Source organism: Chaetodon auriga, chromosome 7 (genome assembly GCF_051107435.1).
Source record: "Chaetodon auriga isolate fChaAug3 chromosome 7, fChaAug3.hap1, whole genome shotgun sequence".
NCBI lineage: Eukaryota > Metazoa > Chordata > Actinopteri > Chaetodontiformes > Chaetodontidae > Chaetodon > Chaetodon auriga.
In genome coordinates this window covers 5697445-5714539 of record NC_135080.1, presented here as the reverse complement: position 1 = coordinate 5714539, position 17095 = coordinate 5697445, and the positions used below count along the sequence as shown (strand labels likewise).

At 44.1% G+C, this 17095-nt stretch overlaps 1 protein-coding gene across 4 annotated transcripts in view; it reads left to right on the top strand.

The window, feature by feature from the left end:
• nbeab (neurobeachin b) overlaps positions 1–17094 on the top strand; it is a 183307-nt gene extending 166213 nt beyond the window's left edge. For 3 of the 4 annotated variants that reach the window (XM_076734997.1, XM_076735000.1, XM_076734999.1), the window contains 10 exons: positions 1759–1926; positions 6378–6467; positions 7597–7789; positions 8621–8692; positions 8844–8999; positions 9692–9862; positions 12503–12604; positions 12819–13015; positions 13405–13556; positions 15298–17094. In XM_076734997.1, coding sequence (XP_076591112.1) covers positions 1759–1926; positions 6378–6467; positions 7597–7789; positions 8621–8692; positions 8844–8999; positions 9692–9862; positions 12503–12604; positions 12819–13015; positions 13405–13556; positions 15298–15388 — 1392 coding nt within the window. In that variant the 3' untranslated portion in view covers positions 15389–17094. The remainder of the gene's footprint in view (positions 1–1758; positions 1927–6377; positions 6468–7596; positions 7790–8620; positions 8693–8843; positions 9000–9691; positions 9863–12502; positions 12605–12818; positions 13016–13404; positions 13557–15297) is intronic. The other variant, XM_076734998.1, reaches the window with a different exon arrangement.
• Position 17095: the final 1 nt, after the last annotated feature.

Sequence of the window (17095 nt, the reverse complement as noted above, 5' to 3'; positions counted from 1 at the left end):
GATCCAAAACTCAGATTGTTAAAATTAAAAAAAGGTTATGGTTTCTCAGAGTTTGTGAAGATGCCAATTATGTGGAAAATGGTATCTTCATTACCACAGTGTGAGTATACTGTACACAACATGCTGACATTTCCAGGCCCGGCTACTCTGCTATCACTTTACGCAAGAAGGAGAAAATAGAGCAAGAATACAGTTTGTATTTTGTTTGCAGTCGTGTTTTGATTAATATAATAAAATTCATAAAGACCTTTAGTGTGAAGTTATTTAATTTCACACATGATAAAAGACAACATGATTTTCAGATCATTTCAAATTTACACTCTCAGTTATTATATATCTCTATATATTCTCCAGCTTTCTTATTTAGGCTTGCTGAGTGATTCCTCCTGTAAACCATAGACACTTCCATAAATCTGCTACGACGACTCAAAGTTTCATACATGTTATGTATCCTGAGGTGAGGGGCCACAGTGCTTTTGGACCAGAGGAAGAAAGAGGCAGTGGGAACACACCTGACCTTTTCATCTGGAGTGACAGAGCTGGGCTGGTCTTATGGAGGTGACCTTTCCCCGTGCTCTACCCACGCTGCCTGGTCGAGCTCTATCGGGCTTGTATACCGGCAGAGCGGGGGGTGGAGGGGGAGAGGCAGGAGGGGAGAGAGAAGGGAGAGGCTGGGAGTTGTTACGGGCATGTCTGCATCTCCAAAACAGGGAGTGAGGATGACAAAGGGATTACAGTGGATATTTTCTCACAGTTGAAGGATACATGTGTGATGTTGCCTTGCATTGTTACATTCTCAGACCAGTGTATTCACATGCCCAGAAAATCATAGTCTTCTGCCTCCATTTCTTTGTCTTTTCTTTTGTTCTGCTCCCTGGTTAGCCCACACTCTTGCTTCCTCTATTATTTCATTTCTGTCAGTGAATCTCTCTCCCTGCCTCCCCCTCTGTCTCACTCTTCCTCTTTTTTTCCTTCCCTCCTTCTCCTTCTCCCTCCCTCCCTCTTCCTCCCACTTCCCATCTTTGCATGTGCCACTTTCAATTGTAGTGATATGCCCTGTGGCAAACTCTGCCTCTGTGTGCTCGAGCAGGCTTTGTTGGTAATGGCTGTTATTCCTGACGCGAGGGGAGGAGTGTAAATTCCTCTAGCAAAGCCTTACACCAGCATGCATGGGAATTATATTGTACCGTGTTTTGGAACAATGCATCTAACCCCCACTGCATGGCTTTCACAGGTGAATTTATAATAATTATCTGCCCTAAATCTAATCCCAAATCTCTCAGGTCTCTTTTTTCACTCTCACAAGTGATCTATCAATGCTGCTCGTGCAGACGGTTTTACAGTAAATTGGATCCCTGTTTAGCATTGAACCAATTTCTTTGTCTGCATGCAAAGAGAGTCGCTCTGCTTTTTAAGTGCATAGAGAAATGCGATATGAGAGGCTTGTCTTGAGTTAGCTGGTTACATTAAAAGGATGGGATGCAGCCTCTCTCTCTTTTTACTGGGATCTTTAAATGCTGTAAACCAGGTTAAATACTTGTCTTTATTTAACTGAATGCAGGTTATTTTCCCCTTAAAACACTCTTAATTAGTTTTTCTGATGTTATGTAATGCCTGGTAGGTCATCTGTGTACAGTAAAGTAGGCTGTGTTTTGTTGTGCTCAGTGTTGTGTGTGAAGTACAATTTGTGTTGTGTCTTTTGTGCTGTGTGCTGCTGGTATGCCTCTCACCTCTACTTGCCCTGTACTCCTCTGACAGGCCCTGGAAAGCGAGTTTGTGTCATGTCAGCTGCATCAGTGGATTGACCTTATTTTCGGCTACAAGCAGCGAGGCCCAGAGGCGGTGCGTGCCCTCAACGTCTTTCACTACCTGACTTACGAGGGCGCCGCCAAGCTGGACAGTATCACTGACCCTTCTCTCAGAGAGGTAAGGCGCATTCCCCCCTCTTATCCACCATAGGCGCGACTTCCTGTCTCTATTTGTCCTGGCATGTGCTGGAGCTCCCGGAACATTCATAACATGCATCTGTCAATCAATTATTGTGTCATGCAGATGTAACCCGTGAGAGAATCAGGCAGAGCTGCTGACTCATCGACTTTGCTTTGAGATTGGCATCATTTTGCAATGACCTGAGTTATTAATTTCCTCTCTCTCAGATAAACGGTAATCTTTTAATACCTGTCCACATTATTCATGGATCCATCTTAACACTGTCCTCTGTGCTCTTTTCCTCTTGGTGAGGAATATACTGTATGTTCCCTTAATCAGATCAATGAATCTGACTGAGCTCTTTGATCAATCAACAGAGGTCACACAGTCAATAGATGAGGGAGTGAATCCTCTTGTTCTTAACTAATTAATTGAATATCTATTAGCTCGACCGTACTACTCGTGAATAGCTTAATTGCGTAGAGGGGAAAGGGGACCAGAGACTGCAGCAGCTGGCATGCATTGTGGTACTTTCCAGTGTGAGCTTGTCTCTCCCTGTGATATCCACCATCTGCTGTCTGCAAAACAAGTCATTTATATACTGTCACTTCCAGGGGCGCCTTTATTTATCAAGTGACCACTATGCAAATCACCTGCAGAAGATTTGGCTGATCTAATTACCAAACCATATTGTGAAAGGTTTGGTTTTCATCATTTTGAGAAAGGTTTAGGCGATGCTTTTTTTTTTTTTTTTTTTATTTTGCATCAGGCTGAGGGGTTTTTGGCTGTCTTGCACCCTACTGTTACCCTGAGAGATGACAGTACTGTTAGTTAGTTGCACATTAGGAAGCCTGCTACTCAGACTCCCTAATTGTGCCCAGTTGATGCAGTCGCTATTGTGACATGTGAATGTATTTGCGTTCGAGAGAGAAATTGGCTCTGCTAATTGCAACTGATGTAATGCTGATATGATGAGCACTAATTAAGACGAGCCTTCATACCTTCAGTCATGTTTCTCATTCCAGATGGATTCTGCCTCTCCCTGTAACATAAAGTATAACCTCATACATCTAAACCCCATGTATGAAAACCTAGCAGTGTCCTGAAAATGCATTATTATCAAGTCTATTAAACAGGAATGCTAAAGGGTAATTATTTGACGCTGATTTACTCTAGTTTTAAAACAGATAATTGTAATTTGTCTGCAAATCACTAAAAAAGATGGAGTGTAAACTCTGCTCTGCTGGGAAATGATTTAAATTTAACAGTTTCCTGCACAGTCTGTGGTAACATTATGATAATTTTCTTGGTGATTTCTTGCAGGATTTATACCATTATTCCCATTATTGTTTACCACTCCTCCTGTCCCACACAGGCAAGTCTGTGAGCTGCCTGCCTGAGTCAGTGAGGTGGAGCATGGAAAAGTGCCCAGTGAATGTCTTGCTAAGACCTGCTGAAATGTGATGATTGACTTCGGGCTATTGATTCATTCTGGGCCTGACAGGTGAAACTGCAGATCTGGCATTAGTCACAACAATTAAGGCATTTGAAATGTCAAGAAATTAGAGGTCATGAGAGATAATTTCCGTCCGTGTGTCAGGTAGAAATGATGACACCCTCTGACATGCCGCCGGGCCTCTGGTTGAGGGCACGGTGACAGCTCTAGTGGGCACGCTGCCGGAACAGCAGTCCTTCTCCATGATGCTCCTCCTGACAGCCTTCTCTTATGGAAAAACATGACAGCAACCCCTTGATTCAGGCCCTGCTGTGTCACTCAGAAGTAAACAGACAAATTATTCATCAGTGGGACTCTCTTCCTCCTCAGCTGCCACTTCCCCCCCGCCCCCTCTGAATCAACAAAGACAACAAAGTGTGCTGTGGCTAGCTGGTGAAGGGCTTTGAAGTAGCTTGATTTCACCTATTATCATAGTGATGAAACACAAGTGTTTAAATGCTTGACCTTAATGATAAGAAACTCCCAATTTATGTATGTCATAGCATAAAGGATCCATTGTGCATCGTTATTGATCATAGCTGCAGTAGACACGATCACCTACTGGTGGACACATTGTTTGAGACATTTCTGCTCCCACACACAGTAGTGCACATGCCAACTCCCAAGCTGTCACTCAAGAAACACCCTCGGGGTAATTCTTTGTCGGTGCTTAAGGATTAAAATAAGTCCAGATAAGCTTACCTTAAACAAATTTCCACTGGCATGCAAAGAATGGGCAGCAGTGCCGTCACATGGGAAAGTAACACAATTACAAAATAACATTAACAGGCTGTTTATGTGTATTTGTATGTGCCTGCATGGGTTTTATTTCAGATGTACTTAATGAAAGCAATTTGCTTCTGCAATCTAAACCCTATCTGTCAAAAGGTGAAAGGCTTTAGCAGCTTCATATTTGTAGCTGCCACCGCTGATCTCACGTGTTGTGACTCAGCATGATCCCACGCTGCTTAGTGGGTCACTGCAAGGCCGTGTTTGCATCTGACAGAGATGTTGTCTTGCTGCATTGCATGAGTACACTGGAGGATGCAAAGAGTCTCTCTGTCACCAGTTTGGGAACCAGACAGCCGATAGAGAGAGAGAGAGAGAGAGAGAGAGCTGTAGCCACTCACCTCTGAAGCCTTAAGCTCACGCCAAAATCAGATGCGAACAAAGTCAGACAGACAGACATGCAGACACATTGTGTTATGATGGATGTTAGGTGCTCACCCAAGCAAGGCGGTTGTTGCTGGGAGGGGAGATCATCCAGATGGCTTTGGCAATAAGTGTCACTTATCAGCCAAAAAGCAGAGCCTGAAGTGACTTAAGCTAATGAACTGCCTGTTAAGTGCCCTGCATCTCAGACTGAGATAGAGATAAGTTTTTGACATACCTCAGAGAGGATTAGTGTTGAAGCACCTGAGAGATATTGACATGTTTTGATCATCCAGTGGAGGGACATGTTCTTGAGTTAACCTTCAACAAGTGAGACCCCTTCCCCTGACACACAAACACACACACACAAACACAAGCACACACAGAAACGTCCTCCCCATTCCACTCTGGAAATAATTGTTGGGCGTCAAGCTTTTCTAAGACTACCAAAACGGGACATGGAGCAGCCCAGTTTCCCTGGTAATAGATTTATCACAAGAAATATGATGATGTTTTCCACATGGCCCTCTCAGCCTTTCTGATCTTTGTATCAAATTTCTTTATTTGAGCAGACATTGTGACCCTCACCCCAAACCTAACCTTAAATAGCCATAATGTCAGTTGCTTGTTACTTGACGGACTGCGTTGTAAAGAAACACCGACTAACACTTAATGGTTGCCAAATGTGCTCACCAACTCGCATGAAACTTTCACTGCTGTGCGACAGCGCTCAGCCGTGTGGACAGCGCCTTTTTTGGTGCTGTGGAAGATAGGAAGTGACCAGGGGGTGTTGGGGCCGGCTGTTTGGCTTGCAGGTGGCCTGTCCTAATTCAGTATCACCTCCAAACTTCCCGTGCCACATCTCCCTCTCTGGCATGTGCTGCCCAATAGGTCCTTTTGATAGTGAGTGGTGTGTACAGGCGGAGGAAAATGAGGGCTAGTCACCCAGGCAGTCAGAAGGGCGGGCGAAGGGCTGAGCGATGTATGTTCCATTGTGCACAGTGGCATTGACGGACGTCTACAAGCTCCCCTCTGATGGTGGAAGTGGCTCCAGTCACATCAATCACTCCCACCGTGGAGTGCCCCACTTTCAGTCAAGCTCAGTAGCTCTTACTGCTTGTTTTTTTTTTCCTCACTCACTGAAGGCAAAAGAAATCTTTTGACTATTTAAATGGGAGTTATTTTCTAATAATAGTAAAATATTCCTCTGGTGTTGTGTTGTTTTTTTCCCTGTACTCAGGATGTGATGTGCTGTTTTTAGTTTTTTTCCTTAGTCACAAGCTTCTAGACTCACAGTTCATAGCCCATAAATCATCCTTCATCAAGGTACCCTCTGCCAAATCGCCCTGGTCTGCTTGTGTGATTTTTGTGCCTCTGTTTCATGCGTATGTGTGTGCATGGACATGCTTTTCCCCTTTGTTTCAAGCACAATAACATCTAAAAGCAGGCCGGCCTGCTGCAGTCCTAGCTGGATGTCACTCCAGGTTAACGTTTATGCAGTGGGGGCCTCTGTGCCTGGAAATGGGAATGGTTAACTGAAGCATGTTAATAGGAAAAGGCTTGTCTCTTCCATACTAACACTTGGATGACTCTGCAGGCCGAGGGGGGAAGGGGGAGCACCCAGGCGGATTGGGAGTGCTCCCCTTTCCCTTACCTCCCCCCTTCCTCAGAGGCACGGCTGAGTTAGGATTTGCTTGCATTGTCAAGTAACGCATTGACCCATCACTTTGATGCATATTGATTGTGACAGCCGCTCTCTCTCTCGCTCTCTCTCTCCTTCTTCCCTCTCTCTCTCCCGCAGGCCACAGAGGCACAGATCCAGAGCTTTGGACAGACGCCATCTCAGTTGCTTATTGAGCCACATCCTCCACGCAGCTCCGCCATGCACCTGGTGAGAGCAACGAGCATGCTGGGAAAATTCCCTCTACCTCTGGTGGTGGTGGTGGTGGTGGTGTGTGTGAGAGAAAGGATTTGTGGACCTGTGCGAGCCTGGATGGAGTGTGTTTGCGTGGCTGCGTTTGTCGGTAGACGCAAGATTGAGATAGATGTTCCCTGATTTTCCTTGTCTGCTTTCCTTCAGTCCACACTTTTATAACAAAACATACATTTTTCAGAAGGCTTATCTCATGTAGGTCATAGACCTGCAATATAACAACACATTTGCGGCACTAGTTTTCCGCACTGTTTTATCACTGTCACTGCCTACTTGCAGTGTGGTGTAAAGGGAAGAGTGCTCCCTACTGGCCCAGTAGTTCCCCTCTTTCTGCTGTAAGCTGCTCTTCCCTGTCTAATCCATGTAATAGCCAGCCTAGCCCTCATTATCCCCACATGGCTCTCTCTGTTTCTTTCTCCCTACAAGAAACTTTGTAAGGCAGATCCCTTTGAGACCCTTTAGTTCAATTTTCTACTTTGGCAACAGATGGGAATGTTTTCGTCCACCTCTGTCCACTTCTGTCAAAAGTCTCTGAAATTAGGGATGAGAGCTGAAGCTGGTTCAAAACTCACAGTATATTGTCAGGATCACTATCCTCTCTATTTTACTCTTGCTACACAAGTAGTTTAACCCAGGGTTGTAAAAGTGGAGCTGAATTTTACAGCACGTCTTCAAAAACCTATGCAATCTCTTTTAATGTTTTTTTTTTTCCTTTCTGGACCAAGCTGAATCTTTCTGATAAATGTGTATCATGTATGTAAGCACCATCTCATGTGTACAGCCTACTTCATCCCAGTTTTCCATGTCTTACCCTTGTCTGATCAGTCCCCTCGCCTGACTGCACTGTCCAGTGGGGGCAGTGCATGAAACTCTCCTCTGTGTCTGAACCTAGTTTTTCCTCCAACCTCCACACTAATTACCTCTTTCCATTCTTTTTGTCCCATCTTTTCATACCTATCCTTTTCATCTTCTTCCCTCCTTCCCCTTCCTCTTCCTGCTCCTCTGTCCTTGTACTCCTCCTCCTCTCCCACCATCACATCCTTCCATCCTTTCCCACACTCCGTCTTTTCTCTCTTCTACTCAATAGTGTTTCCTTCCACAGAGTCCTCTCATGTTCAAGGACCAGATGCAGCAGGATGTCATCATGGTGTTGAAGTTTCCATCCAATTCGCCAGTAACGCATGTGGCCGCCAACACCCTGCCCCATCTTACCATCCCTGCCGTGGTCACTGTCACCTGCAGCCGCCTGTTTGCCGTCAACCGATGGCACAACACTGTTGGTGAGTGGAGCTCAGTGCACATGGCAGGAGATATGTTCAAACAGACACGAAAAAGTGCCATGCCACTTGTGATACCTACCACAGCAGTGGCCCTGTAAAATCACTTCATCACCGTCACACAAAAACCTGCCCACCGCTCATAATAGAGCTGTAGCCAGCTGGCTGTGTGAGAGGCTAGCACCTCCTAGGTAAGCTGACCATGAGTGTTTCCACATGTTCCTATTCAGACATGTGTGAACAACATTACCCACAGAGCCCCTCCCTGAGAATCAGCCTCACCTCAGGGTCAGAGGGCCAAAGTAATGGTTACTAGGAAATTAGGCCGCAACTGCACCACATTCTCCTCACACGTCCCCATCTGTCACTGTAGAAACACACAGAGCTCAGGGCCGAAGAGTCCGCATTGTGTGGCTGCTCCCACACTAATGAACCCAGCTGCAGCGCCCTTGCCATCCTGTTGGAGAGGAGGGAAATGTGGTTTGGCTTTCCAGAATAATGATGATAAGAAGGCCTCCTTGTTTTCGGGCGTGTTGCTGTTTCAAAACTGGCTCCAGATACAGATCGCATGGATAAAACGTCTCCATTAGGTTTGACACCCCGAAAAAAAAAGACCAGTAAGACAGATGGAAATCTTTCTGATGGACCTCCAACACTTCCATCTCCTGGAAGAGACTCTGAATTAACTTTGGCTCTAAAAAGGGAACAGGTGTGTGTGTGTCTGTGTGTGTCTGTGTGTGTCTGTGTGTGTGTTGGGGGGTAAGAATGCACACATGCGGAGGTTAGAAATAGCCTCAGTGATTAATTCCCTGCTGTATCCCTGCCTGATTCCAGGTCTCCGAGGAGCACCAGGCTACTCTCTGGAGCAGGCCCATCACCTGCCTATAGAAATGGATTCCCTGGTTGGTGAGTGAACTTCCTTGTCTTCAATGGAAAATACAGCAGCAAGCAAAAAATAGAAGACTGACTTTTCTATCTATAAATCCATTTTAACTTTAATTAGTAACTTAAAATGTTCTAGTGTCGCCTCAGGTATTGACACTTTTTTTTTCCACAGCCAACAATACTGGAAGCAACAAGCGTCAGATCACAGACCTAGTGGACCAGAGCATCCAAATCACCACACACTGTTTCGTGGTGACAGCTGACAACCGCTACATACTGGTGTGTGGCTTCTGGGACAAGAGCTTTCGTGTGTACTCCTCTGAGACAGGTAGGTTGCAGTGTAAACTCTATTTCCTGTAGAGCTGTGCACTGATGTGTGGAGGACTGAGCACTATGATGGGAATAATGCAGTATTGTCGCTGCTCTCTCCTGACAAGCCTTGTAGAAAAATGAATGACTATACTACAATACCCATAATACACTGGAACTTACTGAGAAGTAAAAAAATAGATTTTTAGTAATTTCTTTCCCAGTGATAATGATTCAGTGAGTGCAGGATGATAGTGTTGGCAACATACCTGTTTAATTACATAAATGATTATCGCTGCTTGATAAGCTCCATTTAATCCAAATTTGGGGATCAGGACCACCCCAAGGGATTCCAAGAGTAATCTCAGGACGTGCTTTGACCTTTTATGGCGTCTAAAAATTCTTCAAATATAACACATCAAGAGAGAAAAATCACTCCTGTGGGTCGAGCTCAACTCTGTCCACACAAGGCTATAATCTGTGATGAGGGTCACAAGTAGACATTGTTTCATTTTAAGGGGTCAAAAAGGCTGAGAACCGCTGATTTAACTATCTTGGAAATTTTTCTGCACTGTTTCTTACAATGTTCCCGTAACTACAGTTGATAGGGCTTTGAAAACAGCTGGCAGTAGTTTTAACATGTTGCATTTCAACTTCTTAGCATTTTTTGCTAACACCAAAAACATGTTTGCACATATGTATTTTCTTCAGGCAAGCTGACCCAGATAGTTTTTGGCCACTGGGACGTGGTGACATGTCTGGCCAGATCTGAGTCTTACATCGGAGGAGACTGCTACATCGTCTCTGGGTCCAGGGATGCAACACTTCTCCTGTGGTACTGGAGTGGACGACACCACATTATCGGTGACAACCCCAATAATAGTGAGTAGGATTATGCATGTGCAGGTATACAGTAGCATCATCCTATGGACAAAGTTGCAGGAAACCTTTTACACTTTGTAGTATTTTTCTTATGATATTTACTCCTTTGTTGTCAAGCGAAGCCTGTGAAGGTGCATAAGTTTGTTGTTAGGATTTTTAAAAAGTGATTTAGGATTCTTAGATATTCTTCCCAAGAAATTGAATTATGTGCACAGATAGAGAGACAATAATTCATCTGCACTGTAGCTGTGATATATTAGTATGATCCATTACACTGAGCTGTGCTGCTTTCAGGAAGAGGACTCCAGATGTCTTGGCATTCAAAATGGTAGACCCCAGTGTGTGATTACTGCTGCTCAGTTCATTTAGTTACTCATTCTCACTGATCGTCTGTGTTCAAAACAATCCATCAGGGAAGCGGAAGCAGGCGTTCCAGTACCGTACAGCGCCATTTATGGTGTGGAGTTGAAACACTGCAGATAAGGAAGAGAGAGTGTTTTTAGCATATTTCTGGATGACAGTATAATGTTTGCGTGTGTGTGCTAGAAGATCTTGTGTTTCCAATTGTCACAGATTCTAGTAGCTCTGGATTAGTTGCGAGTGTTCTCTAATTAACTTCACTGAGGCTCCGACAGTTAATTAAGAATTTCAGCTTGGTTGCCTCCAATTAGCAAGGGGCAATAGCACTTGTGTTACTGCAGCAGGAAAACAGTATTCCCCTGGTATTTACGCTACTAGTGCTTACAATGCATGTTCAATGGACAAAAGGGAAGGAAGCCACACACTCATCTCAACAAACAAAAGACAGGATGTGTTTTCACTCTTTCAAATCATTTCCAATCACAATATCATCAATATTTCATGATTCAGAAACACTTTGCAGGCAGCAGATAATAATCTAACTTCGTCCAAGAATCCATAAAACTAAAGGTTTGGCGACTGGGGCCGGTGCAGTGGGAAATGAGTCAGAATCAGCTAAAAACTTGACATACTGTACACTGATAATCTGAGTATCAGCCATGTTCAAATATAGATGGCAGGCATTTGTGAGGACCCTCGGGGATGAACCACTACCACCCTCTCATATCTACACACTTGAAGTCCTCTTTATTCTCTTACTTATTGGCTTATTCATTCCACGAGGCTCATTCTGGTGATTTCATGCCTATTATATTTTCTATAATGCTGGCTGAAGGTTGTGTGAATACGTGGCAGCAGCCCTCTGGATCACTGCTCCCTCCTCTCGCAGATGTGGCGTGCCCAAGAAATTGATTTCACCCGTGCCCCAAAAGGTTGCATGTGTCTTAAATGTGTAATAATTAAAATAACTTCCAGCTCAATCATGGTCCTGCCTCTCAGACTCGGCCCATCACACCAGCGCGAGGGGATATTTGCACCGGGTAATTGTGGTGGCTGACTTCGGCTCGTCCCAAGGGCTAGCAGAGGGTGGGGGGTATGCAGTGCAGGCTGATTGAATCTTTTGTCGGGTAGGTGAGCTGCACAAGCTCCCTTTTTCCCCCTGGAGGCTTTTTCTGATGCTTGTCCTATTCAGCCCCCCTCAACAGTGGGTACTGGGACTGACAGCGCTGCTCAGGTCCTGGTCTCTAAGGGACTGTGCTGCATCGATCACAGTCCAAGCCCACTGACTGGACCGCTACAGCTGCAGAGGCGATATGCCGAGCTGGAGGAGGGGATAAGAGAGGAGGAGAGAGGTCTGACACATGTCTACATCATCTATCAGGGCCTAACTGTCATCTATGTGGAGAGAGAAACTTTCACTGAATTGGCTGCAGTTTGAGTCGTGTGTGGACACCAGCAGCCACACGCTGTATATTCACTGCTGTTAGTGTGTGTTCACCATCACGAGTGGGCTGAAAGGTGGTGAGTATGGTGAGAGGGTCCACAGAAATTGCAGTAGGATTATTTTATTAGGGAACACAATGCATAATAAAATAAAAAGAAGGTTAAAATAATTAAGATAAATTAAAAAAAATGGGTGCCCAAAGGATTTTTTTTTTTTATTTGATCCAGAAATCCCACCGACCCCTTATGGTTTAATGCTTAAATGGATGGTTTCACTGCTTTTCATTGGCTGCATTTTGTCTGCATTTCCTTGTTTGTTGTGAAATACAGACGGATTCAGTGGGTTCAGCTCACTGTAAGACACAGAGTATTTAATGGACATGATTAGGGTTGCTCATTATTGGTGATCAGTGCATTTCCCACAGAGTGCTGCTTTCATACTTCTCTCCAGACACTGTTCTGGCTGTACTGGAGGTCGGCTCCAGTTGCCGTGAAACTCCCCTCACTAACCTCTCCCCCGGCCATCATCAATCATGTGACACACGGGATGAAATCAAGTGGCTCGGCGGCCATCAGTTGGCATCCCTGCATTTACATGACAATTCAAAGGGACCTCCCTGCTAGCAGATGTGTGTCACGATCACTGTGCTTGTGTTTATATGATTTTATTGCCTACTGAGGGTGTGGTTATGTAGACCACTGCACATTTCACAAAAATTTTGGTTACCATTTTATGCAGGTATAAAGATTGTCTCTGTGGTGTTTTCAGAATCAGACAATAGATTTATTTAATTAAACTAAGTCAGTTTATGATATTTTCTATCTGCCATCTTTTAGGTGACTACCCAGCACCACGAGCAGTTCTGACAGGTCATGACCAGGAAGTTGTGTGTGTGTCAGTCTGTGCAGAGCTCGGCCTGGTCATCAGCGGAGCCAAAGGTCAGTGTGCCTTTCCACCTCCCTTCCTTCATGCTATTGCCTCACAGAAAATCGTGGAACCGGGAGTCTCTCTCTGCACACGCTCAGCAGTACTGTCAAAATTACACGGCCTGATTTTATGAAGACAGAATTATAGATTTTTTTTTTTTTTTTTTTTTTTTTTTTTTACTCACACTGGTGGATGCATTTCTCTGTGTATGTTTCGGTTCGGCAGAGGGTCCATGTCTGGTCCACACCATCACAGGGGACCTGCTGCGGGCTCTGGAGGGGCCAGACCACTATCAGTGCCCACGGCTCATCTCAGTGTCCAGCGAGGGCCACTGCATCATCTACTACGAGAGAGGCCGCTTCTGCAACTTCAGCATTAATGGAAAACTGCTGGCACAGATGGAGATCAATGATTCCACCAGAGTAAGCTGACACACGCTTTAACACCAGCGTACTCTAATAGGAATTTTGCAGAAACATTATATTTGTACAGTATGTTTACATGGCCATGATCATAGTATACAGCCCAAAGCATCCTTTACAGTTAAATTTTAACTTGCCCCAGTCAAGTTTTGTGATATAAATAATAGTATATAATTGTGTAAATATTACTAATTATATTAACACAATCATTATTTAATTTGTACAAATCTTGAATTGCACACCCTGCTGCATGACATCCTCATACTGTACTTCATTTATCACAAAAGTTTTATGTACATAACTGTCTCTCATTCCATAACATGTCTTACATTCCCCTAGAGGACACAATAAAAGTAGATTTGGACGTGAACCCCTCTCTGTCCCTGCAGGCTGTTCTCCTGAGCAGTGATGGCCACAACCTGGTCACAGGTGGGGACAACGGCGTGGTGGAGGTGTGGCAGGCCTGTGACTTCAAACAGCTCTACATCTACCCTGGGTGTGATGCTGGCGTCCGAGCCATGGACCTATCACATGATCAAAGGTCAGAGCAGTTGTATCATCGCAATTCTGAGGCCAGAGAGAGAAGAGACGATGTGTACAGGAAGCCATGTTAATGAACAACTCCCACTCATCACACAATGGTTTTAATATGGTCCTGTGATGAGGTGAATCCAGGAAATAGTCATTATCTCTTATTGATTTCCAGTAATTAATCTCTACCTGTCACAAAATAGAAAATACAGAGAATCCTTGAAGTAAAATAAGTTGCAAGTCATAGCCAAATGCTCTGTACATTTTAAAGTGTAAGAACAAGAGTACAGGATCATTATGTGGGCTTGTTTATTGTCTGCGTGCACGTGTGGCCTCGCTTCGCAAATCCATGTATGTTTATGTGCGTGCACACGTAAATGTTCCCAGCACTGTATTGTGTGTAGGCTGAGGTAAAAAGCCTGTGTTTCATGGTTGTCACTGTGCATTTTAGTAAGTGGAACATCCACCATCCTTTTCCTTTAAATAGACCCTACAGTTGCCATAGAGACAAACATTACCGGGGTATCTTCTGCGAATGCAGTTATTTTGGATAAACAGACAACAGCGAGCACACATGCGTACTGCACAAGTCTACTGGCAGGTCAGCGGTGCGTTTTTCCTCAGCGTTTGCATTGTGCAAGATTGGTCAGGAGTCGTATAAAGGGTACCATGGCGGTGCAGAGGTGACAGTGTTCGCTCTGGGGCTGTAAGCCTGACGTCATCATGTGACCCTGGCAGTCAACAGAGGTTAGAGAGTCTGAACATTCAAGCTGCACTTCACAGCCACAGGCCAAATCCCCCCCAGCACTTACAGTCTGGCCCAAAACAGAGGCCCGATTCTTAAGATAATTAACTCTGCTTCATCGCAACTAACTGACCGTCTGCAGAGGACAGACTCACTGACTAACTGACCGTCTGCAGAGGACGGACTCACTGACTAACTGACCGTCTGCAGAGGACGGACTCACTGACTAACTGACCGTCTGCAGAGGACAGACTCACTGACTAACTGACCGTCTGCAGAGGACAGACTCACTGACTAACTGACCGTCTGCAGAGGACGGACTCACTGACCGTCTGTCCTGACGGTCAGTTAGAGGATGAAATTTGTTGACATGTTTAGTTTTAGTGTGAACTACATCACATTGAGACAGAGAATACTGAGATGAAGTACTACATGGTATTTCAACTCCACTCCACAAATCACTTCAATTAAATATTTTAAGAGGCCCTTGATTAGTCTCAGTCTCCTTCCTCTGTAAGCTGACATGAGGTAGCACAAGTGAGCTCTGCTCCTCAACTGCATTTCCAGAGAGGCATTCTGCCTCAACTGTGTTCATTGTGTGTGAGCGTTTAAGCCCTCGGGGTGTAGCAGTATAAGACGACCCTGTGAAATCAGCTGCTTTTCCTACATACCAGGCAGCCGTGGACAAGAGAGCAAAGGGGCTGCTAAAGGACAGTGAGACTCAATGGTCCTACAGAGGAACCCATTAATTCACTGTCACGGCCCCTGATGACCTCCTGCGCCTGTTTCATTCACCACAGTGGACATTTTAACTAAATGTGCACATCCATGGAAATGATCTTTGACAAAGGACACATTTTAATACATGTCGGTTCCTCGGTCATATGAATGCACATTATACATAGAATTAGAAAATCTCCAATATTCGATTTATATGTGGAGTTCTAGTTTGTGATTTCCTTTTACTACATTTCTAATCTGTTTGCTGACTTTTGTTGCTCCCCAGGACTTTGATCACAGGCATGGTCTCTGGCAGCATTGTGGCATTTAACATCGATTTCAACCGGTGGCACTACGAGCATCAGAACAGGTACTGAGCGGAGACAGATCCACGCGGCGGGAGGCAAGTGCGGAGGCTTCGGAGAAACACCCACCAGCCGGTGACCGAGCTGTGCTGCAGAAGATCCGCAGAGCATGGAAGAGATCCAGTGAGCCGGAGAGTATCGGCATGGTGACGCTTTACGTGCTTACATGTGTTCACGCGGCCTCTGAGGCGAACCTGTTGCTATTCGTCTGTTGCTGAAGAGTCTGGACACATTTTCTGTTGGTTTTCATGTCTTACCTGAGCACCAGCTGATGCATTTCCCCAAGTGAGTCAATCAGGTCTGTCGTTCTGGGCAAGGAGAGACTGAGATCAACTTCAGTTAACATAATCAAACATACTCAATGTCAGCTTTTAGGTTCCTCTTTCAAACTGTGACAATGAAAAACAAAATGAATCCTCTGTTTGGGACATTTATACAACATTTGTATGGCAGACACATATCTCACTTGGAACACTTTTGTAGGAAAAAAAAAAAAGGTAATCTGTAAATATGGACAATGTAAAGTGTTTCTTTCCTGTAAAGGCTGAGATAAAGATCTAAATGCTGTTAGACTAGCCACCATGTTACCAACACTTATATGAGCCATGTGTAAATGTTCAAATGTCTTTGTTGCACTTCAGATATTAGTTGGTTAGTAAAACATGTATACGGCCATTGTTCGCTCATTGTTACTAACAGTGGTCAGATGTATGTGTACGTGAAAAGACAAAATGTTCATTGTTACTTTGTTGTGTTTGTCTCTATGGAAGAAAAGTCTAATTCAGTGTGAGCTTAGTCCTTTGTGAAATATTTGTTTCTGATCATGATGTCAGCAAAAAAGGATAATAATGATACGTCCATATTTATTTTAAATTGAGGACTATTTTCTTTATTGATGGCAAATAATTCAAATGGATTACTGTGAGAAATGATTGAAGTGGGATATTTGGAACAGCAGTTCAGTCTTTTCTGTTCCTTCCGAACACATATCCAGAGGATTAAACACCAGATTTGTTGGATAGTGCGCCGCGACTGCTGAGGTATTTGTGGCAAAGCTGTGAAGGACGCGTCATTTTAAAGACATTCGACAATTGTTGGCACTGCCAGCATTCAGTTACTTGTGCATCTCACAGTTTTTTAGTTTGCCTATTTTTGCACAAAATGTTTGTCTGTTTTCAATCTGTGAATTCACCAGTTCATGCTGTTACACCTCGCATTGGTGAGCAATATTATGACTGGATGCTGAAAAGGTCTGAGGAAGGTTTCGTCTTCCAAGAACGACTCTGGTCTATTTTTGGTGATATTGAAGCTTTCGCGTCAGCGTTGAATTGAGAAATGAGAAGGCTGTCGATGTAAAATGAACTAAAATATGCAAATAGATTTTGATTTTGCATCCTGATTTTCTCGTGGTGCTACAAGACGCCACCCGACCCAAAGCTGAAGTCTTGCATGCTCAGAGCGACTGAAGGCATTGGGTTTACTTTACTCACCTGTGAAATCTTTTTCATCGTTATGATTTTAAATTGGTTTGACAAAAAATGTTTTCTCAGTGATTTGTTTGAGTGCATTTTGATTTCATGTCATATGTTTTAAAAATGTTATGATTTCCATGTTCTACAATTTGTTTTTGCACATGTTTGAAGCTTACGTGATTACATCAAAATCAATAACTGTAAATTCAGCTGCTTTCATTATTTTTGTTGTTTTTAATAAAACTGA